General features: G+C 38.1%; 1 protein-coding gene across 3 annotated transcripts in view; it reads right to left on the bottom strand.

Annotated features, from left to right (window-relative positions):
* Nucleotides 1-10273: 10273 nt before the first annotated feature.
* LOC124714935 (CD63 antigen-like) overlaps nt 10274-26610 on the bottom strand; it is a 454243-nt gene continuing 437906 nt past the window's right edge. Inside the window, exons 2-6 of one of the 3 annotated variants that reach the window (XM_047243061.1) lie at nt 26531-26607; nt 24448-24636; nt 24180-24350; nt 14588-14791; nt 10274-10764 (exon numbers count right to left, since the gene is read on the bottom strand). In XM_047243061.1, coding sequence (XP_047099017.1) covers nt 10699-10764; nt 14588-14791; nt 24180-24350; nt 24448-24636; nt 26531-26607 — 707 coding nt within the window. In that variant the 3' untranslated portion in view covers nt 10274-10698. The remainder of the gene's footprint in view (nt 10765-14587; nt 14792-24179; nt 24351-24447; nt 24637-26530; nt 26608-26610) is intronic. The other 2 variants (XM_047243063.1, XM_047243062.1) reach the window with 2 other exon arrangements.

The following is a 26610-nucleotide window of genomic DNA, read 5'->3' on the forward strand; positions in this document are numbered from 1 at the left end:
AATGAGAATTGTTAAGGATAAAGTTCTAAAAGTTGTTCAAAGTAAAACCACCTGACATGGAACACCAACCATAATTACAGGGTAGAGGTATCTTAGTGAGAGATCAGTTACAACATGCAAGGGACCAGGTCTTCTTCGTAAGGAGGGCAGTGTAGTGACATGACCCAATCTTTGGTCATAGAATTATTACTCTTTAACAATACTAAGGAGAAGTAGCACGGAAGCACCACACAGCACTGCATTAACAGCAGCGGGTCGGTGGTCACCAGTGTGGCGACATGAGGGTCAGATTAACAGACATGCCAGTAGATTATGAAGCCAGGATAGCCAACTTCAGTGCTAACTGTGTAACAAGTGGGGCAGTGCCACCACAACAGGGCAAGTCTTGACAATGGTGACTAGGTGCTGGGTTTTAGTAAAACAAATTGTAATGGAAGCAGGTAAATGAGCCTGGGTCACATGTCATTGCCAGGAAGCAGCAGCACCACGACGACACTAGACAGCATTACAATTGAGCTCTGCCAGCTGCAGCCATTTGTTTCAGACCACACTGTGCCTGCCATCTGTGCTACGTCCTTCACAGGTCTTGGTGTCCCATTACCACCTGCCATCACTGACACTGAGTTCCTAGCAGGACTCTGCACTACAGGATCATCCACCGGCCGACTTTCACTCGAGGGCAGCGAGTTGAATCCCACACACAGAAGACTCTTTTCACACCACCAATGCGGAGCCCAGGGCTGACAACGAAATAAGTGTCCAAGGAATAGAAAAGCAACTGGAATCACTCAACAGAGGAAAGTCCACTGGACCTGACAGGATACCAATTCGATTCTACACAGAGTACGCGATAGAACTTGCGCCCCTTCTAACAGCCGTGCACCGCAAGTCTCCAGAGGAACGGAAGGTTCCAAATGATTGGAAAAGAGCACAGGTAGTCCCAGTCTTCAAGAAGGGTCGTCGAGCAGATGCACAAAACTATAGACCTATATCTCTGACGTCGATCCGTTGTAGAATTTTAGAACATGTTTTTTGCTCGCGTATCATGTCGTTTTTGGAAACCCAGAATCTACTCTGTAGGAATTAACATGGATTCCGGAAACAGCGATCGTGTGAGACCCAACTCGCTTTATTTGTTCATGAGACCCAGAAAATATTAGATACAGGCTCCCAGGTAGATGCTATTTTCCTTGACTTCCGGAAGGCGTTCGATACAGTTCCGCACTGTCGCCTGATAAACAAAGCAAGAGCCTACGGAATATCAGACCAGCTGTGTGGCTGGATTGAAGAGTTTTTAGCAAACAGAACACAGCATGTTGTTCTCAATGGAGAGACGTCTACAGATGTTAAAGTAACCTCTGGCGTGCCACAGGGGAGTGTTATGGGACCATTGCTTTTTACAATATATAAAAATTACCTAGTAGATAGTGTTGGAAGTTCCATGCGGCTTTTCGTGGATGATGCTGTAGTATACAGAGAAGTTGCAGCATTAGAAAATAGTAGCAAAATGCAGGAAGATCTGCAGCGGATAGGCACTTGGTGCAGGGACTGGCAACTGACCCTCAACATAGCCAAATGTAATGTATTGCGAATACGTAGAAAGAAGGATCCTTTATTGTATGATTGTATGATAGTGGAACAAACACTGGTAGCAGTTACTTCTGTAAAATATCTGGGAGTATGCGTGCGGAACGATTTGAAGTGGAATGATCATATAAAATTAATTGTTGGTAAAGCAGGTGCCAGGTTGAGATTCATTGGGAGAGTCCTTAGAAAATGTAGTCCATCAACAAAGGAGGTGACTTACAAAACACTCGTTCGACCTATACTTGAGTATTGCTCATCTGTGTGGGATCCGTACCAGGTCGGGTTGACAGAGGAGCTAGAGAAGATCCAAAGAAGAGTGACGCGCTTCGTCACAGGGTTATTTGGTAACCGTGATAGCGTTACGGAGATGTTTAGCAAACTCAAGTGGCAGACTCTGCAAGAGAGGCGCTCTGCATCGCGGTGTAGCTTGCTCGCCAGGTTTCGAGAGGGTGCGTTTTTGGATGAGGTATCGAATATATTGCTTCCCCCTACTTATACCTCCCGAGGAGATCACGAATGTAAAATTAGAGAGATTCGAGCGCGCACGGAGGCTTTCAGACAGTCGTTCTTCCCGCGGACCATACGCGACTGGAACAGAAAAGGGAGGTAACAACAGTGGCACGTAAAGTGCTCTCCGCCACACACCGTTGGGTGGCTCGCGGAGTGTAAATGCAGATGCCATCTCCCGAGTGAGACACCATTGCAACTCAACATAATGCACTGCTGAAATCAGCAGCAGCACCAGGCATCATCTGTCGCCCATTCATCAACCCCAGCCACATGAACGAGAAGCGTGCCTGCCTCCGTCATATATTGAAATCAATGAAAGTTCTTTGTAATTGTCAACAATGTTTGCCTACGGCCCCCTTGTCTCTGTCACCATCCCTCTACTGCTTCAGAACAATATACTTGGTGTGGCTATAAAATGAGACTATTGCTTTTAAATACTTTATTTCAAAAACATACATATATAGTTATTGTTACATATTTGGTTATTGTCACCCCCAATATACTCAGTTTTCACTGTGAACTGGTTTTATCTCCTCCACATCATCATAATGTTTCCTCTTTAGTGATTTTTTTATGTTCACGAGAATACGAAAAAGTCACATACCATAATATCTGATGAATACGGAGGGTGGGAAATAAGAGACCATCCTTGAGGCACTGTATAGTGGGTCACTCGCAAAGCCGTGTGCGGGAGGGGGGGGGGGGGGGCGTTGTCATGACGAATGAGCCAGTCACCTGATCACCAAAGTTTCAGGTGTTTCCTCCATACATCCTCTCACAAACGTCTTGGAACCACCAAATAAAACTGCTGGTTAACAGTTTGGCCAGGAGGTGCTACTTCCCAATGCACAATTCCATGAGGATCATTTTGACATTCGAATTCACTTGGCTTGCATTTTTTGGTCTGGGAATATTGGGAGTAGTCCACTGGTTTGACACACTGTTTCTGCGTCATATCCACAACACCAATTCTTCGTCGCCTGCAATGATTATGTTGCAAGGCATCCAGGATGAGGGTGGTCTTCAACATTGATCTCATCATGTTTAAAGCGCTCTAAGCAGTCAAAAATTTGGTTGTGGTTCATAGCATCCTCCTGGAAAGCTTATAGCATTTGGTGAGTCTTTGTTGCCGACTGTTTAAGCAGGAAACAAAATTTCGCACACACTGTTTGTTCTTTTTAAAGTTGCCATAATGGCTTCATAAATGGGACACACTAACTGTCAGATAAACACAACACCGCACTCTCACATTCGCCTACACACTGATGCTGTCAGCACAGAGGATATTAACCAGCACTTCTGTACTAACACCACTAATTCGCTTATTCAAACTTTGTGACTTTGGGCGCTTTCGATCCATGGACTGGCACCTACTTTCTTAATTATAAGTGAAAAACCAAGATTTGTCAAGTTTTCACTCTTTCCAAGAAATCATCATTTTAAAATGGTATTCAAAGTGTCCATACATAACATTTTCACAAGCTTTTTTTCTGTTACATCGTGACAGCTGTCTACCTGTTTTGCAAACATTTTACTCCTATGAAACTGGTTGTGTAAAATTTGCCTTGTTCATTTTTTGTGAATGCCTACAGTTTTGGCAATCTATCAAATACTTAACCGGCCGTCAGAGCGAATCAGGTTACCTACTTTTCTGATATTTTCATCCGTTTCTGATGTTGAAGGGTGCAAGTCATTTCAAACGTCTCCTCAGTTATCCTGGAAATAGTTCAACCACTAGAGTCTTTCACTTCTCTTAGTGAAGGGTTAAGTTTCTGTAGAAGATTTTCCAAGTTTCGTGTGTACCATCATGACAGTTCATTATTCTATTATTACACTTCTTACACCAGAGACACTGTATTCAACTGAAGCTTTCACACTTCACAGTTACCGATTGTTCATCTTTGGCACACGTGTACTTACATGTGACAGCATGTCCTGTTATTTTATAGCCACGCCTTAAATTTACCTACCACACACATAAATAACCGAATAAATGATTAAGGACTAGATTAATACAATTTTTAATTCATGAAGTTCATCACAATGGAATAAAATTTGCACTAAAATTCGGCGATGTTTCTTTGTCTTCACATTCCCCTACAGGAACTTTTACACTCAACTATGCACTTGACGAAATGGCTGCAAGAAAAATGTGAAGACATTGAAAAAGATACAATTGTCGGAAGGACAGACTCAGCATACAGAAAAGTCAAAACAACCTTTGGCGACATTAAAAGCAACGGTGGTAACATTAAGAGTGCAACGGGAATTCCAATGTTAAATGCACAGGAGAGAGCAGATAGGTGGAAAGAATACACTGAAAGCCTCTATGAGGGTGAAGATTTGTCTGATGTGATAGAAGAAGAAACAGGAGTCGATTTAGAAGAGATAGGGGATCCAGTATTAGAATCGGAATTTAAAAGAGCTTTGGAGAACTTACGGTCAAATAAGGCAGAAGGAATTGATAACATTCCATCAGAATTTCTAAAATCATCGGGGGAAGTGGCAACAAAACGACTATTCACGTTGGTGTGTAGAATATATGAGTCTGGCGATATACCATCTGACTTTCGGAAAAGCATCATCCACACAATTCCGAAGACGGCAAGAGCTGACAAGTGCGAGAATTATCACACAATCAGCTTAACAGATCATGCATCGAAGCTGCTTACAAGAATAATACACAGAAGAATGGAAAAGAAAACTGAGAATGCGTTAGGTGATGATTAGTTTGGCTTTAGGAAAAGTAAAGGGACGAGAGAGGCAATTCTGACGTTACGGCTAATAATGGAAGCAAGGCTAAAGAAAAATCAAGACACTTTCATAGGATTTGTCGACCTGGAAAAAGCGTTCGACAATATAAAATGGTGCAAGCTGTTCGAGATTCTGAAAAAAAGTAGAGGTAAGCTATAGGGAGAGATGGGTCATATACAATATGTACAACAACCAAAAGGGAATAATAAGAGTGGACGATCAAGAACGAAGTGCTCGTATTAAGAAGGGTGTAAGACAAGGCAGTAGCCTTTCGCCCCTACTCTTCAATCTGTACATCGAAGAAGCAATGATGGAAATAAAAGAAAGGTTCAGGAGTGGAATTAAAATACAAGGTGAAAGGATATCAATGATACGATTCGCTGATGACATTGCTATCCTGAGTGAAAGTGAGGAAGAATTAAATGATCTGCTGAACGGAATGCCCAACAGTCTAATGAGTACACAGTTTGGTTTGAGAGTAAATTGGAGAAAGACGAAGGTAATGAGAAGTAGTAGAAATGAGAACAGCGAGAAACTTAACATCAGGATTGATGGTCACGAAGTCAATGAAGTTAAGGAATTCTGCTACCTAGGCAGTAAAATAACCAATGACAGACGGAGCAAGGAGGACTACAAAAGCAGACTCGCTATGGCAAAAAAGGAATTTCTGGCCAAGAGAAGACTACTAATATCAAATACCGGCCTTAATCTGAGGAAGAAATTTCTGAGGATGTACGTCTGGAGTACAGCATTGTATGGTAGTGAAACATGGACTGTGGCAAAACCGGAACAGAAGAGAATCGTAGCATTTGAGATGTGGTGCTATAGACGAATGTTGAAAATTAGGTGGACTGATAAGGTAAGGAATGAGGAGGTTCTACGCAGAATCGGAGAGGAAAAGAATATGTGGAAAACACTGATAAGGAGAAGGGACAGGATGATAGGACATCTGCTAAGACATGAGGGAATGACTTCCATGGTACTAGAGGGAGCTGTAGAGGGCAAAAACTGTAGAGGAAGACAGAGATTGGAATACGTCAAGCAAATAATTGAGGACGTAGGTTGCAAGTGCTACTCTGAGAGGAAGAGGTTAGCACAGGAAAGGAATTCGTGGCGGGCCGCATCAAACCAGTCAGTAGACTGATGACAAAAAAAAAAAAGAAAAAAGGGAAAAAATGCACTTGCAATGATGCATCACCTGAATTTGTTACACGTTGATTCCATCTGGAAGAAGTTAATCCACATGAGTTGCAAATTATGAACAGAAGAATTAACCTATTCATGGCATACCTCTTGAGATGTCTTAGCGTTTCCACGAGAAGAGGGTTATCTTCTAGGTTACACATACCTCATTTGTGAATCCCTGCTTTAGTTAAGCAAACTAAAGTACTACGGACTAATTTTGCTAAGAGGAGTGAATGGATAACTCAGTAAAAAAAAAAACCAACCATCTGAAAGAATAAATAAATGTCAACTGACGACTACAGACCAGTTTCACTTGAAAAGAAAGCATGAGTAATTCACTCAACACACCAAACTACAACAGACTGAATCAACTGCTTTTACTCGGTTGCTCACACATACTGGTTTCACTGTAAGGAAGAGAACGAATAATAATCCAACCAACATGTAAAACTGTCCGCATCCACAGGTGAGTTGTTAGCATGGTCAACTGCGATGTGGAAGACCTGGGTGTGATTCCGAGTACTGTTACGAATTTTTTCCTGGTGGGAGGATCGGAAGGGGGTACACTCAGCTTCGTGGTGCTTACTCAGGAACTACTAGGCCAACGTATTAGTGGCTCCAGGTCATGACGACTGACAACGTAAGTGAGAGTGGTTCACTGACCCCACATCCCTCCGTACCGCATACAATGATGCCATTGGCCCAGACGACATGATGGTTGATAGGTACTGATAGGCCCACCAAGGTCTATGGACAGAGTTTTTAATATGTGAAACTGCAAGCGACAATCTATTTTAATTTGGTTGCTCTCTTCACTAGCAACAGCCTAATTCCGAGATCAGAAACTATAACCCTGCAGCCTTTGAAAAAACTGGGATGAGTAAAGGGTTGTTAAAAAGTTAACATAAGCAACCTGCAATTTTAATGAAATATTAATGATAGTGTATACTGCCGAATCCACTACTGTTTCCGTAAGATGTTTATGTGAATGAGCTACAGAAAGCTTGACAAAGGACAGATAGTAAAAGTTCCAACTTCTTCTAGTACAACAGCATAGTAACATGTTGACTGAGCAGCCCCTCACTAGGCCTTTAACCTGTCCTTCAGTAACAAAAATCAGCCAGGTGTGTAAACTCAGAAGAATTTTGAAATCACTGTGCTATGCTTTTAGACAATCTCATGTTCCTATTGACTGCTAAATTCTCGATTTCACTGATTCAACAGCTTCCAACATTTACACTGCAAAGGAAAAATAAACTTTTGTATGTGATCAAGTTTGAACTTTATATGCCAAATCATTACAGAGAAAGATGGTCTTAGCAGACAGACACAAGATAAAAATGACAATTTTTTTTGTGTTACATAATTTGAAAGTAATGATTTCCAGATTTTTTCCTTTCATTAGGACTGTGAAACCTTGCTTCTTTCCAAATTTCATTATTATAGATCAATGGGAACACACTATTGGTTTTGATGGGTTTCCATGTATCAAAATGTGTAACCAATGTCTGCCTCTGAGTTAAGTTACTTAGTGACTTAGAAGCTTACAATTTAACAGTCGGACCAACAAACAAAGCGATCCTATAAAGGTTCTGTTTATACAGACATAGAACATTAAAAAGGAAAACTGTTGTAACTTTTACCTCTTGATTCATAACACTCAGCAAGCAAAGAATACCAGCGCTAGTAACAGTCTGCAAAGCAGACCATATGTAAAGAGAATGGAATACTTGCATCAACTAGAATTAATTTTAATTGTATCTCTGTTCTAAGCACGCGAAAGAGGATTCAAGAAATTACTTTTTCGTATTAGGTAATTATTCACATCTGAAATGAGTTTCAAGGAAATACTTAAAAACTGACCGGGTTGAATTTGTTCTTGGTGGAGACAATTTTTTTGGAGAAGATCAAAATGTCCAGCAGCTGTATGGATAGCAGTACACCAACACCAACACCAACGAATTGCATTCTACAGGACCATCACGCTTTAAGATTACGTAACTCTGCAACCATTTGCCACAGACTTTACAATCTTTATTGGATAAAATTATTAATAATGCGTTCAAGAAATCTTGTGAAATCTCTTCCAAGAGTTTGCGTACCTAGGTGTGTAGTTAAGAAAATGACAACACAAAACCAAACCATGTGAAAAGCAATTACATTAATACGAGGGTAACCCCAAAAGTAAGGTCTATTTCTTTTACAAGTACATAGACCTGTTTATTTCTACAATGGTTTACATCAGTTTACAGCTTTAAAATTTAGCTATTTTTCGACATAATCACCATTTCTGTAGATGCATTTATGTAGATGCTGTGGCAGTTTTTGTAAGCCCATGTCATACCAGCTCGCTGCCATGCTGTCCAGAAAGTTATGAACCTCTTCTTTCACCTCATCTGAACTGAACTGGATCGCTTTCCGGCCAAATGTTCTTTTAACCTAGGGAACTGGGTACCAAGTCAGGACTGTAGGGTGGGTGGGTGATTATGTTCCACTGAAACTGTTAGAGGAGAGCAACGGTTTGCCGAGTGATGTGTGGGCGACCGTTGTCCTGCAGAATGTGTACGCCGTTGCTCAACATTCCTCTTCTCTGGTTCTGAATTGTCTGAGTTTTTTTCAGTCTCTCAGTACCTGTCAGTGTTTATTGTGGTCCCAGCGATTCAGCTCAGACGAGGTGAAAGAAGAGGGTCACAACTTTCTCATCAGCATGGCAGCGAGTTGGTATGACATGGACATACAAAAACTGCCACAGCGTCTACAAAAATGCATTGACAGAATGGCGATTATGTCAAAAAATAACTAACTGTTCAAGCTGCAAACTGATTTAAACCATTGTAGAAATAAACAGGTCTATGTACTTATAAAAGAAATAGACCTTACTTTTGGGATTACCCTCGTATAATCAGTACAGTCAATATTTACTGGACATTATTGTTAATTCGTGGCAAATCAGGGTTTGTTACTTTAGACCAAGAAGCATGCACAACTCAACACACTTTGCTGACACAGGGATGCCAACAAAACACTTCCTACAGCCCAGATCTTCCTCCCACTACTTTCCATACTCAAGCCCGTGTTTTCAGTGACAGCCACCTGCATCTGCAGTTCCAATCACAGGTTGCAAATTCCTCTAACCTGTGTTGGAATGTTGATCTTGTCGTCTAAAAAATTTGATTATCTACAATCTTTTAACTGGTGTTGAAGTAGTTCAGTTACTATCTATATATTCCAATAAATGCATGTTGCAGTTATGGCCCTAAGAAAACACTGTCTGCTGTTTGTCTCAAATGAATTTTAGTGCTCTACAAGACAAACGACATGCATACACTGCTCTTAACTGTGTAAGTGTACTTGAAACGGAAATGTTCGAACATTGTCATCTCATCTTCTGACTGGAGACAACTTCAACTATACTCATTATTAAAAACACAGATGGAATTTAGTAGTGCGCTATATGGTTTCAGATTTATCAAACCCACGAATTTTGTTTTATACAAACTTCATGGTACACCACCCGTTAATATTCTCTTGATATTACGTAAGTCTTTATTCAGTATTTTGTGTTAAAGCAAGAGTATACAGAAAAATTGTGTTCCTGAAATGGGGAAATTATATTCTACATCACAATTTTTGTAAAGAAAACAGTCTCCATTATTAACTGGTAGTGCAAGCTTGAGGGTCAACGAAAGGTTCATGCTATTTGATGTAGAAAATTTATTCATGCTATTTGAATGTTGGCCTTGTCAAGGTCATCTACATAAACATGATGCACTTATGGATTTATTTACTGATTAATTTTCACTTATTTGTAGGCTAGTAACAATTAAGAATGCAAACCAGACCACTCAAAAACCTGGATTTATCTGAAATTTTACTACTGATGATAAACCTTTTGGAAATTACTTTCTCTTTTGCTTTTGTTTTGAATGTGAAACTTTGCATGGAACATTCTGTTAATTTAGCTATTTTGAATGCTTTCAGCTTTTCCTGGTGGTTTAGTGCTTTTAACTACAATATGACAACAGAAATGCACGTGTTTTCTGGAATCTTCACCGTTCACCACACTTCTCTCATGATGGGAAGTCTCACAACAAAACCCTCCACTTGTAATTTGGTGGATCAATGTTTAGGGTGTACCAAGTAGGAAAGAAACTATAAAATTCATACCGAAGGTGTGTCAAAAATTTTTTGTATCATCAAATATAGAAATCTGAGATTTATTTTAGATTTGTGAAAACAGCACATTAACACTGAACACACAATAAACTGTGAATCCTGTTTCTACAGGTATTACAACTTTCAATTAAAATTAATAAAGGAGTCAATTGGAAATACTGTCAAAAATATAACACTGCATATAAAATAAGACATGGCTAATGAGAAGATACACATGTAAGATGTCTGTAAATGCTTATACATCCTAAACATTACGAAAAAAATTTAAATTACAGTCTTATGAAGTAGCAGTGCTTACACAAATTACAACCATTCAGGCTGCACATATTTCACATATTTCAGTTACAGATCCACAAAATGAGATTCATTTAACTTCCAAAGCACTACCTTAAAGATGCCACAAAACTTAGAAAATCCTTATATGCACACAAATTGACAATCGCAAAAACAAAAAAAATGAACAAGTACAAAAGGTACACCACCGCTTTACACTGTCTCGTATTCTTTTCGAATTGACTTGGCCAAGCAGCATGCTAGGATTACACCAACCAGCTGGAAAAAGACAAAAATGTTATTTTACCTTTCAGATGTACCCATACCTTTCACATAATAGTCACTACAACCCTCTCTTAAATAAGTTACATTACGGTAAGAGGAATAGCTGCGATTCTATTTGACCTCAGACATGTCACAAAATTGCTATCTTTCAGCTTCATAAGGATTCATTGACAAATAAAAGGGTTTGATGAAATGAGAATAATCAGTTATTAAAGCGAGACATCAGATTACAGTACAGAGCACAAACTAAAACGTGGCAGTTGGCCACAAATGTCAAAAAATCAGATCTTACATCGACCGACAGGAAGGAGTGGTGCAGGGGAACAATCCCCATATCCTCTCAGTGCTGGCACCAAGACCAATGTTTTGCACTTCTACAAAAATAGAACTGATATACTGCCTTATGGTCAGGAGTAGTGCTCAAATTCTGGAAGGGAAATGTACTAGTCTCTTCACTTTTTTAAAAAGTAAGAAGACTATGAACTATGCTTAATCCAAAGCAAGGCACAGAGCACAGAAAGCAAAGGGTATGGTTACAGCACTAGTGCTTGCTCAGGTTGTCAGTGTCAAACGCAGTAGTTTATGCCCTACTATCTCTACCAGGATCTTAGGCAACCATAGTTCAAAACACCACCACATGAAACTACCACAATGAAGTATCAACACAACATGAAAAACAAAGACAACCTACATGCCATGATTTACAGACTTGGGTCATTTGAAGTAGCAGAGAGAACTTGTAAAGTTTGAGAATCACAGACTGAAAACCAAAATCTACGAGCAGAGCAACTGAGTGAAAGAACACAAGAGCAACTTATAGAGAAGCAGCAAGTAAACATGTCAGGCACAAAAAACGAACAGTGACAACAGGGCACAACAGCTGTGGAATTTATTGGAATTAAATGGTAGGGGAAAAATTATTAACATTGAGACCAAGATGGTGATTGGAACTAACTAAATTCTGAACAGCAAGCTGTTACCTGCCGAGATTTAGATCAATGATGATGCGAGAAGATTGAGACATGGTGCAATAACTGTCAAGGTTACAGTTATCAGGTTGCACAGCATTTTCTGCGACCAGTACAGAATGTTTATTGTCTCTTTGAAAACTTAGTGATTACAACAGTGCAAAAAGCAGAACCATGGTTATACAATGTAATTTTGCCCATATGAAGCTTGGTGCTCAGTGATGTGCAGTAGCAAAAATGCGTATAATGAGACCACCAAGTAACAGTGTAATTCCACTGGATATTTCTGTAGGGGTTGATGTATTAGCACATGTATGCTGACTGCAGCTCAAAAGGATGTAAGTTACAGTAATTATTCAGAGATGAAGAGACTTGCACAAAATGTAGTAGTATGGAGAGCAGCATGAAACCAGATTGGAGACCACAACACCAACTGCTGTTTTGCCAGTGACTTTTCTTCTCATTACGAAGAAAAGAAGTGTGATAGTGATCACAGTAGTGACCGTATGTGAAGAGAGAAAGATCCTACAAAGAACATTGCCAATACTGCAGCATACTTTTCGTTCTACTTCCGTGGAGAATGTGTCTGCCTTCTGAAGTATGAAACACTAATATGAAGAGTGCGCTCTAAGGTAGCTTTCCTTTACAGCATGTCCAATTGGTGATAATTTATTGGCACGGAATTGCACACGATGGCTTTACACAGGTGAAGATTATGAGGCCATATGAATCCTACAACAACGTCATTTCGCTCAGGAGCACAGCATCTCACTGAGATGTTCTGAGGCTGGGAAAGTGAGGTTTAGTTTGCTTTAATTTAGGTTAAGTTGCTTTGAATGGCATTAGGGAAACAATGGTTTGGGTTGATCTCATTTTACAGTGAACATATTAACAGTGAACTTCATAAAATCAGTGTTCTGATTGAGAAGTGAAGTGATGATCAAAATTAATACAGTAGGTTACTAATCCATAACAAGGAGCATTTTGTTGTGTACAATTGTATCATCAAGAGTTTATTGCCAGCAACTTACTTCTAATCATCCTAAGGTAAATGTAGTACATAAAAAGTAACAACATGGCATTCCAAAATTTCTCCTAAGGTCAAAATTATACACAGAGAATCCTGAACTGGGAACTTTCAGATGATCTATTGGGTAGAAAGTAGTAATATGTTTGAATTAACATGAAACCCCTAACATTTTAAATTTTACAAAATGTAACTATAACAGATATTCAGTGACTGTTTAGATAATTAAGATAATTCTTCATTTACTGTTATGCCTCAGTTGCAAATTTTTAATTAGATTATATGTTTCTATCACTGTGCATCACCTTCAGATGTGAGTAGTTGTGTCAGCAACACAATTTGTCTACTCAGAACCACATACCAGAGTACTGTTAGCCAAAGATAGTTACTGTGTATGAGGTGCTTGCTTGTGTGAATGCATGTGTTTCCCTTCCAACGAAGGCTTTGGCCGAAAGCTTCACGAGTAACTCATTTCATTACGTCCGACTGCAACTAAACTAGTCACCTATTCTTTCCCTAATTGATATTTCAACCTGGGCTCTCCATTGTTTGGAAATAATGAGTTATAAATATTCAAAGGTCACCATTAATAAAATTAGCTGCAAACTGTTCTTTGACTACAACAGCCTGAAATTTAGTAATCTTTTGCTCTCTGTGTATGTATGATTAACTACGTAGAAATCTTTCAGAGTAGTATGGCGCACAGCATCGAAGAGCACCTGTCAGTCATCTGACAACCGTCATTTTCAGTCTTGAATGAATAACATCCCTTTCTCCCTCACTTTTTGAACCACTAAATTCAATATTAAACAAACTCTGATCACTACTGCCATCCACTTTCAGAAGCACTACTTAAACATTAATACAGAACATAGGCTAAAAGTTCACAAAATGTGAAGTATCCAAAGCTGCACACTACAGATGGTATCTAGTGGCAACCACCTCAACGAAAGGACAACAGCCAGGCTACAAATTTAGGACAGGATGCTCTTTAGCACCCAAACAACTACAGCACTGGGACGGATATAACTGAGATTTTATTTTCTTCAATGGCTGTTCCTCAAATGCCTGAGTATACCCACTATTCAGCTTGTGTCAAAATAATAAAAACAAGATAACTAGAGACTTTACATTAAGAGGTTACCCACTTATAATTTATATCAAACATTTTAAGTGGCTATGTCTTGTTTCAATATATGCATTACACTACACTAACAGAATTGAACTCTGGTTCCAAAGTCATTCAGTCCCACTGATTGAACATTTTTATGATTAGGTGTATAACTGGTGCTCCAGCAGTAGTCTGCTTACTCGTTTCCTACACAAGCCAAGACTGTCTTCTCAAATTCCACCAATTAATTGTTAAGAAACTTTGCCAACTATGTGGCTTGAACAAACTAGGTTTTTCATATCTCTGAACCTATTAAAACTTTCCTCTAGATTTGTTTTGCTTGCCGGGCAGTAAATCCTGCTGCATCATACATTAAATGACATCCAAAATGTAGAAAGAGAAATGCTCAGCCTCCAAAACAAGCAACTGTTATGAAATATAATGCGTACGCACACACACACACCTACCTTACTATCTAATAATTATCAGCCATTGGTTTCTCATTTCGAAATACCAGTCTAGCACCTCCTATTGTCTAAGTCTGACCCTGAATGTTTGGGGTGCACAAGAATAAATTATAGCTCGCTAAAGGAAACTTAGTATTAACATCCTTATGGCACTCAGGAAGTCTTCTGCATATTATAGCACTATGCAATATAACTGATTATTACAAATTATCTGTGAAGCAGTTTACTATGATGGCAGGTTTACCTGAACGAATGCAATTCCTATGCCGACGCCGCCAAGTACTACAGCATGGTGACTGATGAGGTTTTCTAATGCGCCCATGCAACCTTTGTCGTACTGCTTGGATGCGCACATCTCATTAAGATCATAGCTGGGGCAGCACGAGGCAGGAACCTTCAGCCCTGCCTTATTCCAGTCATCAGGACCATTGATGCCACAGCAGTTTAACTAAAATTATGAAAATTTGAGTTACAGTCTTTTATACTCTTTGCAGAAGTAATATTAATACACATCAGGTCAACTGTACCTGAAGAAGAGCACTATGATTATACAAGAACTGAATTTTTGTAAGGTTGAATAGTACAGTTTATAAACTGTGACTAAACTCTGCCAGAAATGTAACAATAATCTAAATACACCTTTAGCAACAGCACCTCAAGGTAAAGCATGAAGTAAACAACATGAAAATGTTTACTGAAGGCGAGGCTCTTCTTGTTACACACAGAGTCATTCCATGCCAACTCACCTAGGCCTTCCTGCTCAACCATCACGGATTTAGTTAAAATATTATGTAAACATTCACAGATGTCCCCAATTAACACTGGTACAGTTTAATTTTTGTCTAAACAACACTGGGACATCTTTAGAGTCCCTTCACTACTTTATGCAGAGAGAGAGAGAGAATTTCTGGTGAGTAAGCTGTTATATAAATGGAAATATTTTGTTTAAAAGAAATGAAATTTGATCATCTTTAACAACTTCATGCATTCTCTTAAGAATAATAGTGAAGAGACTTTACAAGCCATATCTCACTAAAAAATTTTAGGCAAAATCCTGGGGGATTTCAATGTTTGGATTCTTATATATCAGGGACTAAAGGTATGACGAATATTGAACTTAGCATGTAGTAATCAAACAACACAAGGTTCTCAAATATAAAGTTTCACTCAAATATTACTTTCCAATACTGAATAAATTAAGTGCACAAAGTTGTAAATTTTGTAAAGAAGAGTATAAAAAACAGTATTTTCAACCAGACTTTGCAAAAAATGATGTTCTTTAAAACTCTTCAAATTGGGCTCACTAGGAAAACCTCCAAAAAATTCATACGATTATTCAATGCAGGCTAAAAAGCTAGATAATTTAACTGATTCTTATTTCAAATGCTTGGTGACCACCGAACTTAATACACAATAGGTCTGTAGAACAAGTGTGTGAAGTACAAATTTTCCATTCATCTGCTATTTTCCAATGGGGTAGGATCTTTGTGAAGAGGTGAAAACAGGGCACAATTGACACTTTACAAATACTGTTTTCTACTGAAGCTTCAAAATCAGCTTCTTCAAAACAAAATGTTTTAATCTCTCCCCAAACAATGGGTACCTTTGGTTTCTCATCGATTAAAGGCATGATAAACATGAAACTTTAGGCAACAACTTAGCAACATAAGATTTTCAGGTATAAAATATAATTCACATACTGCTTTCCACCTTTCTGCAAAATCAGTTCAAACCAGATTTTTGTAAAAATTACAAAAATTGAGCACATTCAATTTGCTTTTAAAAAATTTGTTTTCTGTAACAGATTTCAAACTAATCACATTTGGAAAGAAGATGCTGGGGGGGGGGGGGGGGGGGAGTTCTATTGTCTGATGTGTGCTAACAATACATGAAAATGACTGACAAATTTGAGGAAATGTACTATGGCAACAGACTACATTGCAGCAACCCATTGTCTATTTTGTTGATAGTTTCTATTTTTTAACTGACAATATCACTCAGGTTCTCAAGCCTGTAATTTGGTAGAGCCTTGTGGTGGTACCTGCCTGCTTACAAAGCCATTTCGTAAGTACCTTATAGCCTCTGTTCATTGCTGGAAGACTATATTCTTTTCCTCAGAAATTTCAGTGGTAGGTGCATGCAAGTTGATCATGAATGTCACTGTGGACCAATGCAATACTCTGAGATGATATTTGATAATACACAAAAAAACAAATACAACGAAACACTGTCAACAGGTAGTTTAAATATAGCCCACGGCTGTGGTACATTCCCTCAAATTTGTCCACCATTGAAGCACTATTTCCAGCTGCGACTAGCTTGAAATCAATTATGGATAACGGAATTTTCTAAATTCAAACTGAATGTGATCCATTTTTGTAATTGTTAGTAAAGTCAAGTTTGAACTAATTCTCTAGAAATTAGAAAGCCATTACGTGAAATATATTCAGGTTGTATGTGTGGAAAAGCAAAAAAAAAAATTCCCCGATTTCCTGGTTAAAAATACACTTTCTCCCGGATGAAAATACACTTTTTTCGTGTTAAGTGACAGTATGCTCTTCCTCGGCACTGTAAAAGTCATCAATCCTTTGAATGTTTATGGTTTTATATACCGACGTATAATTTCCCAGCACTTTAGAAAACGAAACTCAGGGAAAAACACGTTTTGAAAGACCTTTGATTTGCAGCAACATATACACTGAATATTTTTGTATTACAAAGGTACAAATTTGAATTCCACCAAATAACGCATGTCACTTTCCGAAGCATTGAAATTGAGATTGCGATGCACTTTTGTAAGCGTCATAGCTCATTCACGTGATCTCGCCAACTGATGACAGCAATAGGACACATGATGTAGTCAGCCAATAGCGAGATCACTTAAGTAGCGCGAATACACAAATAAGAAAAGTTAATGCCTTAAATTAATATACTTAGCATTCACATATAATATTGTGTCTCTAAGATTAATAAGTTTGAAGAGAAGCTAAGCTTCCACATATAATGTTGATCTTTTTGCGCATATTGCAATTTAAGATACACACACAAATGTGCCAGTAAAATTTTTAATAACGACGCAAATGTCCCATCTTCTGGGCTCTAAATACTTCTAAATGGACATCCTCAAAGAGTTGATTTGTAAATGAGAGTCTAACGCTTTTTGATTTAAGAAATTCATCGTACATTCTCACACACAATTCATCTGACGTAGAAGGAAATCTGCTTTGAATGTAACGCTTTTCAAACCACCCGCGACCTGTTAGAAATAGGTTCGTTTCAGCAGTTGCAAGAAAGCAGCAGATAACTGGCGTCACCACGCTTGCGCAGCTAGGATGACGCAGGAAGCCCATATGTTCGCACGTGAAAACATTAAAAGATCTTACATTATGTCATAAAAGAAACAAGACATCAAAGCATACTTCAAGAGTGTCGGGATTTCGCGTAATTCGGCTTAAAACGCACATCCGTATGTAAATTTTCTTGGAGTACTAGTACTCATGTTTGGTTCTTTATTATAGCATAATGCCATATGTGCACTTTAAATGCAGTGAACAGTTGAAACTAGCCAGTAGTGTGAAATTAAACACTTCGTTTCAAATAAATTGACTGCCTCGGTGGAAAGGATTAATAGATGCCAAATCTCTATAGCAAACCAGCAAAAATAACTTCATTGTTTTGTAAGGCGATTAATGCTTGACTGTCAAGGGTGGAAATAAAATCTGAAATTACTAACATATATTAGCCTGCCATAATTATGCGAACATATTTTAATTTATTTGATAGCTCCCGGCCACAAAAATCCGTTCTCATTTTGTTATTATTTAACGTGAGAGCAATAAACAAAGAGGAAACAACAAAATCACAAAGTAAACACAGGTCACGTGGAGACCCAACTCCCCACCACAACTGACTGCTCTATGCATCAGCACCGGATCTACAATATCTCCAAACCAGGGCAATATTCAATAGCGGCACCTAGCCACAGTTCCGTAACCAGAAGTGGGAGGAAGTACTACTCATACGTGACTCAACTGCGCATGCGCAAGAGCCCGCCCGCAACTGCTCAAATGAATCTAATTTAAACAGTCGTCACGTCACGCTCTTCGGAGGCAATTTTTTGTTATAAAGCATTGCATAGTGTTCTTAAAGCCTTTGACACACTTTACTGTGGGCAGACGCTTGTATGAGCACTGTTTTGTTGTTGTACACGGCGCATTTCCTCTGCAACTTAAGTTTTATTTTCTTTTTCTTCCTTCTCCCGTTCATGTTTTGTTGCTGCAGTATCATTCCACAGTAGCTGGATACAATAATATCCTTTGTTAGAGTATTGGTTCTTACCAGTCAAAATCACAAAAATTTAACTGAAAACTAAAAGAATGAAAAATTCCTAGAATCCTACACAATTCACGGGTTTTTCCCGGATGGAAAAATTCCCAGGTTTTTCCCGGATCTCCCGGTTGTCCCGGGTCTTATACACCCTGATATTTTATGCTGGAAAACCTTATATTGCTAAGTTGTGTCCGAAGTTCATGTTTCACACCTTTAATCAATGAGATGTTAGAACCCAAAGTAAAAACTTTATTCACAGCACGATTTTCCCGGAGACTACTTGACCTGAATTTATGCAGCATTGTTAAACCATGTTGGAAATTAAATCAACTGTTCCGGGCAGGCTGAAAACATGTTTTGAATGAGACTTGTTTCGAAGTTTTAAAAGGTATGAGTATTTATATACGAAGTATCGAATATACAGTATTTTCCACCTTTCCACAAAAATAATCATCTTTTAAATGAATTTGTACATAACTGGAAAACAGCAGATGAATAAAATTTTGTACTCCAAATCCTTGTGCAACCAAACTATTGCATATCAAGTTTCATGTTCACCATGCATTTACTCAAAGGGATAACAACCCATTTCACGATCAGCTTAGATTCAAATTATCTATCATTGTTAGCCTGTGTTCGATAATCATGTAAACATTTCAGAGGGGTTAAAACACACAGCTGAACAAGACGGCCAAATTTCATTTCTTTCAACAAAATATTGCGCAAGCTTTAACAGTTCTAAGTTGTCCGAAATTCATGCTCATTCTGTGCAAAGTTGTGAAGTGCCTATCTCTGTCAGTATTGCTTCAATGAATGTTAAACTACTTATGTCCATTGGGGACAAACTCCAATGATCACACAAAATTTCAGCAGTATTGGTGATAGTGGAGGAGGAACATACTCCAAAATATGGCAACTGACATGGGATGTTCCTATAAATAGCCAGCAGAATGAGCCTCGCAATAAGTATAACTTATTGCATATGCCAACAAAAAAGTAAGAAGACGATCGATATATGAATACAATGTGAAGATTTAATTTTGTATTTAATTTACCTTATTTACTAAGTATAATAAGCTTCTATTTAATAACATAGATGTAGTTTGCTGTCTGTGAGGTGCTTTAACACTCAGGGAAAATCACTGTAACGCACATATGAAGATTTTCCTTTAATGGCTCTCCCTGCCCCCCCCCCCCAACCCCCCTCCCCCCCCCCCCATTACGTATAATGAAGAAAAGTAGTAATTTTCCTTAGCAAAATTTCAGTTTCCATGTGTAGGACATAAAAAAATTCATTACCTCATTGCAACAGCAGCTCCCTAATGACAGGTACTACATACATATTTAAAGAAAGGGGAGGCAACAGTATTTAAGGGAATGATACGCTACTGCCCCAGTATTAGAAGAGTTGTTTTAGAGTGAATTTTCATGGTCATCATTTAGGAAATATTCATTTTTTTGTTCCATAAGTCTCAACATCAAACAACCTTCTGGGATACTCAACACATCTTTCAGAAAATAAGACTACTAATCTATCAATGAACTACTGTACTAGTGTACTATTTGTAGTGATAAGATTTTAACACAAAAATTAAACATGAATGCTACTATACTTCGTTCATCATAAGAATAACTTTATGTAAACATTATACTACATATTCATCCGCCTTTGCTGTAACCTCATTGGATTTTGTTTCACGTGGAGCAGAAGCCAAGCTGCCTCGAGTACAGTCAAGTAAGATAACGAGGATACATTTCCTCCTGTGCATTACACACACTGACTTGGCAATAATACGGCACAACAGCTTTAGTGGCGCATTTGAACTTCGATAGCACTGGCCAGGCAAGTGAGCCAACTAACGTGCAGTGATGTGAACTGTTTCAGTAAAGACGTAAACAGACACGAGCAGAGTACAATATAGCTTTGAATGTCATTTAATTTTGAAACAGTAGGGAATAATATATGGTGTGACTCAGGCGATGCACCTGCTAGGTGATCGGATGAAAAACAACACCCTCTCGATCTTAGCAAACATATTACTGTAATTAAAAACAAAGAGTGATAAGAATTTCTGACTTTAAAAATGGTAATTTCTCTGTATGGGCTACGTGTGGCGTAAACTGCACTGCTGGGATTTCACGAAGTTGTTAAATATTGAAGCCACTGAAGCCATGACAGTCAGTCATCTCTGAACTACTTCCATATCAGACTCCGAGGAATACATTTCAGTACAGCTACAATGATGAGGCGATCAGCAACAGAATCCCAAGCCACCAAGAAGTCCACGTATCCTCCTCCTCTTATGACAGGCTGTTCTGCATTTCGCCATTGTTCAGCAGAGATGTGTCAAAAAGGCTTCGGGTGATAGTTCCAGTGCATTTGACAACTTAAACATACTTATTTCTCGGGACAAATTCCTTGACTTGGCTCCAGATCAATTCCGTTTGGTTCAGATTGCAGTGTTACGGCAGCAACCGTAAAAATGCAGCATGTCTACAACGTGCTCGACGCCGTGAACATTGTTTTCCACTTTTCTATGATGCTCATCACTCTGGTTCGTGAGAGACCACATCTGTACTATAAAACAATGGGCATATTTGAACAAACAGTATTTGATTTTTCATTCTTCTCCAAACAATTTAATTGTGTTCTGATTTCTTAACTTCAATAATAAAAGATCAATAATTAAGAATGTGCATTTTCAATGAAAACCAGAATTTTCCATGCGGTACAGTTTACGGGTCATCCGAGGGGTTTCGAACAGCCGCCCTGAAGCACTCTCGTACGATAGTCTACGATGGTATCAATTACGCCACACATTTAGTTTAGTTTATGTCCCTTATATTTAGGACATAGTTTTTCTCAAATAACATCAAAGATTTAATCTTGTGAAAGCGTTAACAACAACCTGTTTTAGCCATCAAATGGAGTTCCAGGCACATTTCACTACGAAGCAGGAAGTAGTGTCATCCATTTTCACAGTATGCAAAAACACCAAGACAATTGCAGCACAAGTAGCATATAAGCCTGTGACAGAGACTGACTGTACACGATTTCTGAAATAAAAATTGGTAGCTAAAGTATGATTAAGAAAAACACTGATGGCTACTAATACATCAGAATATATTAAAGTTTCATACACGATGATATAGTAATAAGATTTCTAGAATGTAAGTTGGTCCTACTTCCAAGGGCGGAACAACACCAAAGAACAAGAGTTATGGCTGCTGACCAATCATTGTATTTGTGTTTGTTTACATCAAGTTTATTCTTACGATGAACGGAGTATACTTTCGAAGAAGCACCTTCTGCTTCAGTTACATTATATTTGTTACTATTCCTCTTTTACTGCTAAATTAATAGTATCTACGTGACCAAATGACATTTATCGGCTAAAGTGTCCTGTGTGATGTGACAGGCCGATCTGTAGCAAAGCCCAAAATTTAGAATATGTTGGAAAGTGTCGATTTGGTTATGAAGTGGCAGAGCTTGTAAATGCAAAATATAGGTTCTATTAACAAAACTGATCGGCACTGAATCCCAAAATACATATTTGTATATGACAAATTTTCTTCCATATTTAATACAACTAAGAAAGATGATGTACGACTCCTCCTTTATGGATGGTTTAGCCATTTCTGATTTCAGTACGAATCTGAACAGCCAACATTCAACATTTTTAGAAATACACTGTAATATAAATCTCTGCTGAGTATCTGGTGCACATTATATACATCAACTATGAAAATACAACCCCCCCCCCCCCCAACGAAACAGTTTTCCACATCTATCAAGCAAAGCAGCCCAATTACAATGAATCCTGCAACCAACAGAAATCTCTCCTTGAACCAAGGCACCACACCAATGAAAGTAGTTTTTGATTTTTCCTCCAGCCCAACCCCCCTACAAAGTTACTAAATTTTTCGATGCCAATAAAGATTATGTTTAATAAGAAATGTAACACTTCAATGTCATATGAATTCTGTGTAAGGTCACTAATTTATCTTCTCTCTTAAAATAGTTTTCTCTCAGACGAATTTCCTGTTCTACATCACCAAGTGAGATTTATCTGAGCAATATTAGCATTTTGATTTATAAGTTTTATGATGTAGCATGAAAACTACAAAAGTATCAAGCAGCAGAATGGTTTCTTGGCTTCCTTGATATCTTTGAAAACAAGATATGAGTTTTCTGTTTCCACCAAATTATGTTATCTTTGACACACACATTACCTATGACTCCTCATGCTATTTCTTTACTGGATGTAATGTTCTTTCAATGTTTCTTAATCATAAAATAACAACAAATGTAATGAGAACTGACAGGACAACTAGCGATTTTAATCAATACATGCAAGAAAATGTAAAAATCAAGTACACTGTTACACTCAAGTGTACTGTAAATGAAAGCCAAAGAGCTTGTCACAGTTAAAATATATACTAACCAGTCAAACTTCTGCTGGTGAAATTGCAACTTCATATTCTTAAAGTTAGACACTTTCATTAATGAAAGACTTAAAAGAGTTGGACTGCATAACTTTTAAATGCAGCCTGCCTGATTAGGTGTGCCATTATCCTCCTTTTAAATATTACCGATTCCATTGTTTGCTTACATGAAGTCTAATAAATACTCCAATGAAAGTACAGAAACCCTACTCTGAACACGACATCTGATGAAAGGAACACAGAATTAGGGTAAACAGTCATCAGAGATGGAGAACCAACTCAGGCTGGGAAAGTGTGCCCAAAGAAATTTGTTGCTTCTTTGTCAAAAAGAGCCATACGAACACTTTCCATTGGAAATTTAAGGAAACAATGGAAACCTTAGATCTGATTGCCCAGACAGGGATTTTGTTATCAATATTTTGGTGCACATGTGTATTTGAACTATGACTGCTCAAATGCAAATCTAGCATCTTAGCATTCTGCCATCTAACTCACTGCAACCGAGGCAAGTCCTACTTGGGAATTTATCCTTTATATTGTATTGTGTTAACCAAAACTCAATCAAAATGAATGATCATCAACAACAAATACAATTAAGGAATAAATTTACTAGAAGATGTGTCAAGAATTTTAAGATATAGAAGAGACATCTACAAGAAATCCAATTACCTACTGTATATAATGTTTTACCAATCACTTTGGCTGAAAGAATACTCAAGTCTTAGACATATTAATCCCAAAAAGTAATCCTTAGGACAACAAAGAGAAATAAGACACCATCCTGGTCTTCAAGTCAACGAGTCACGGAGGGGGGGGGGGGGGGGGGGGGGGGAAGAGGAACAGAGTGAGGGAGTGAAAGAGGGTGGGGGTGTAGTTTGAACACATTCGACTGCTATTAACCACCACTAGCCTTGGAGCACAGAACATGTTAAGCAATGTAAATGCTGAACATAGCTAATTAGTTTTGTAGTAATGCAAGAAATTATGTTCTAAACTATATTATTCAGTTCATCAGATGTTATCTATACATATGTTTGTTACTCAACACGAGATTCACTTACATCTGTTTGCATGATGTCCCACGCCTTTTTAATATCTCCGTTATTTTCATATTTGTAAAGTGTGCTGTTCAACTGAGTATCTAGATCATCTTTCAAAACATCCTTCAAGACATAACCCGCTATGCCCCCTCCTAGTTCCATGGCAAAGATGATCAAAAGTAGCACTGAAAACTGAACACAGAAAATTATACATTTCACGTATGCACCAATATACAATGTGTGTCAATATATGGCTCTGAGTATCAATTTCACTCTTAAGTATACTTACTGTAACTACCATACAATGATTTTCCTTCAGCGCTCCACAACAGCCAAAAAACGCAACTATAAAAACAATGATTCCAACAATAAGCAGCAGCACAGGTCCCGCAATGACACTCCCACCAAAGAAGGTATCATAAGATGAAAAATTACTTAGAGCAAGTGCACCAACTGATACAATTACTATACCAGAAATCTGAAACATACAAAAACGTTTTTTGTTGTTTTAAAAACTTAGTGGTTTGACTAATAACTACAACATTAACATGACTACATCAATGCACTATAGATGTATCTGCTATGAAGCCCTGTCTATATTCCACATACCTACGAACCTGAAAAAGCAACAGCCTCTAAAGTGTCTAATATGATAACTCTTATTCTTTATGCTAAGGACATAGAATATTACGTAACTCTGTACTGTCACCCTCCAGACTTCAAAATGTACAAAGTACCTACTATATTAACCGAACAGTAATTTTGAGTGCAATTTTAGAATTAACATTGCATCTGAAGAAGAAAGTACCAATATTTACACTACATGATATATTGTGATGTTGAAACTTCTAGGAGCTTTGGTTTTTTTCTGATATCTACAGACACAGGTTTACAGATCTAATGGCTAAGTATGCACTACAGTTTTTTCCATGAACTGCACACTAAATTTTGAGCTACACGTCCTACTGTGGACATTGAAATCTACAGTCATAATGAACTTCAAACGTTTCATTTCCTGTTAACAGAAATAAGCTTCCAGTGAATATAAAACTTATGTACACTATGGATGCTATCTACATAATGACATTTTATTAAGGTAATGGTACTTATCCAATCATGCCAAGGCCTGAAGAATAATTTCGCAAGTACATTAAATGTGGAAAAGTTACGGAAAATCACCGGGAACACTCAGCCACAGCTTCATGGTACGACACTTAACAGAGCATTTAGATACAGCTCCACCATCAGTGCAACAGAAAGAACGAAATTTTATAATTTAAGGGACCACAGAATGTCGGGTTTGGTGAGCAATTTAACCTCAAGGCTTGTGAATACAATACTGAACAAAGTTGGCTGATCCACACTAGAACTAAACACTCTACCATGTCCCCCCCAATTACCTACGCGACAACACATCCGGAATAGGTGAAGTTAGAACCAACCAGGAAACTATTTAGGCCTGCACCACAGATTTTTTAACTAAGGGAATATTCTTTCAACTTTTGTGGTACGCAATATAATGTTTTGAGATAAGAGCAGAAATTCCTGAAACTTACTGTTAAACGCTGCACAGCATAAACCTCTTCCTCTACAGTACATCATACTTCTTTTAAACTAACCATAAATTCTACTCATTACGGAAATACTGTCATTGACATCTGTCCTATATATGTGCGCAAGGATTTTCTTTTCTTTTAATTACTAGAAAGGTATTTTTATTCTTTTTTTTTACCGAGAACCACATACTAGTATTTTAGCACAATTCGCGGTACAGTGAACACACAGGGTTAATACAACCAATAGCACTGGGCATCAATAATGCATTAAAGACACACAATATTGCTTTAAATTTTTATGTGAAGCTATAAGTCAACAACGAAGCTCTACAACAACGAAGCTCTACTAAGCCAGGTATCTACTATTCAAATTCGCCACGTACGACTGCTAAGAAAACATTTAGCTACGAATTTTGAATCACAAACCAATTTATGTATCTGGAAATACAATACATATGGAAAATTTCTTCCGGGTTATTTACTTCTAATCGTGTATTTTTCTCAAAATGTTGACGATTTCCGCTTACATTACAAGTATTCGCAACAAAAGGGGTATATTTTTACAAATCAATGTTTCGAATACAACTAAAACGCCTATTTATACACAAGCCAGTGAGTTGCCTGAATTCTACCTCTTACATCTGTCCGAGCGAATCTAACGAAGGCTAAAAATTCCACTAGGCGCAACAGTTACAGTTGTAAAACATTCTTATTCTTCACACGTGTTAACGGAAACAACAACAGACAACAAAGTGAAAACTACTTTCCACTCTCACAGTTTATCAAGAATTACGAATGGAAGCGTGACATACGAACCACAAACAACAGGTTGAATGTGAAGAGTAAATACTTCACGCAGGACATTCCACCGGACACCATGTTGGCTCTTCTTTCTG

This window comes from Schistocerca piceifrons, chromosome 1 (genome assembly GCF_021461385.2).
Source record: "Schistocerca piceifrons isolate TAMUIC-IGC-003096 chromosome 1, iqSchPice1.1, whole genome shotgun sequence".
NCBI lineage: Eukaryota > Metazoa > Arthropoda > Insecta > Orthoptera > Acrididae > Schistocerca > Schistocerca piceifrons.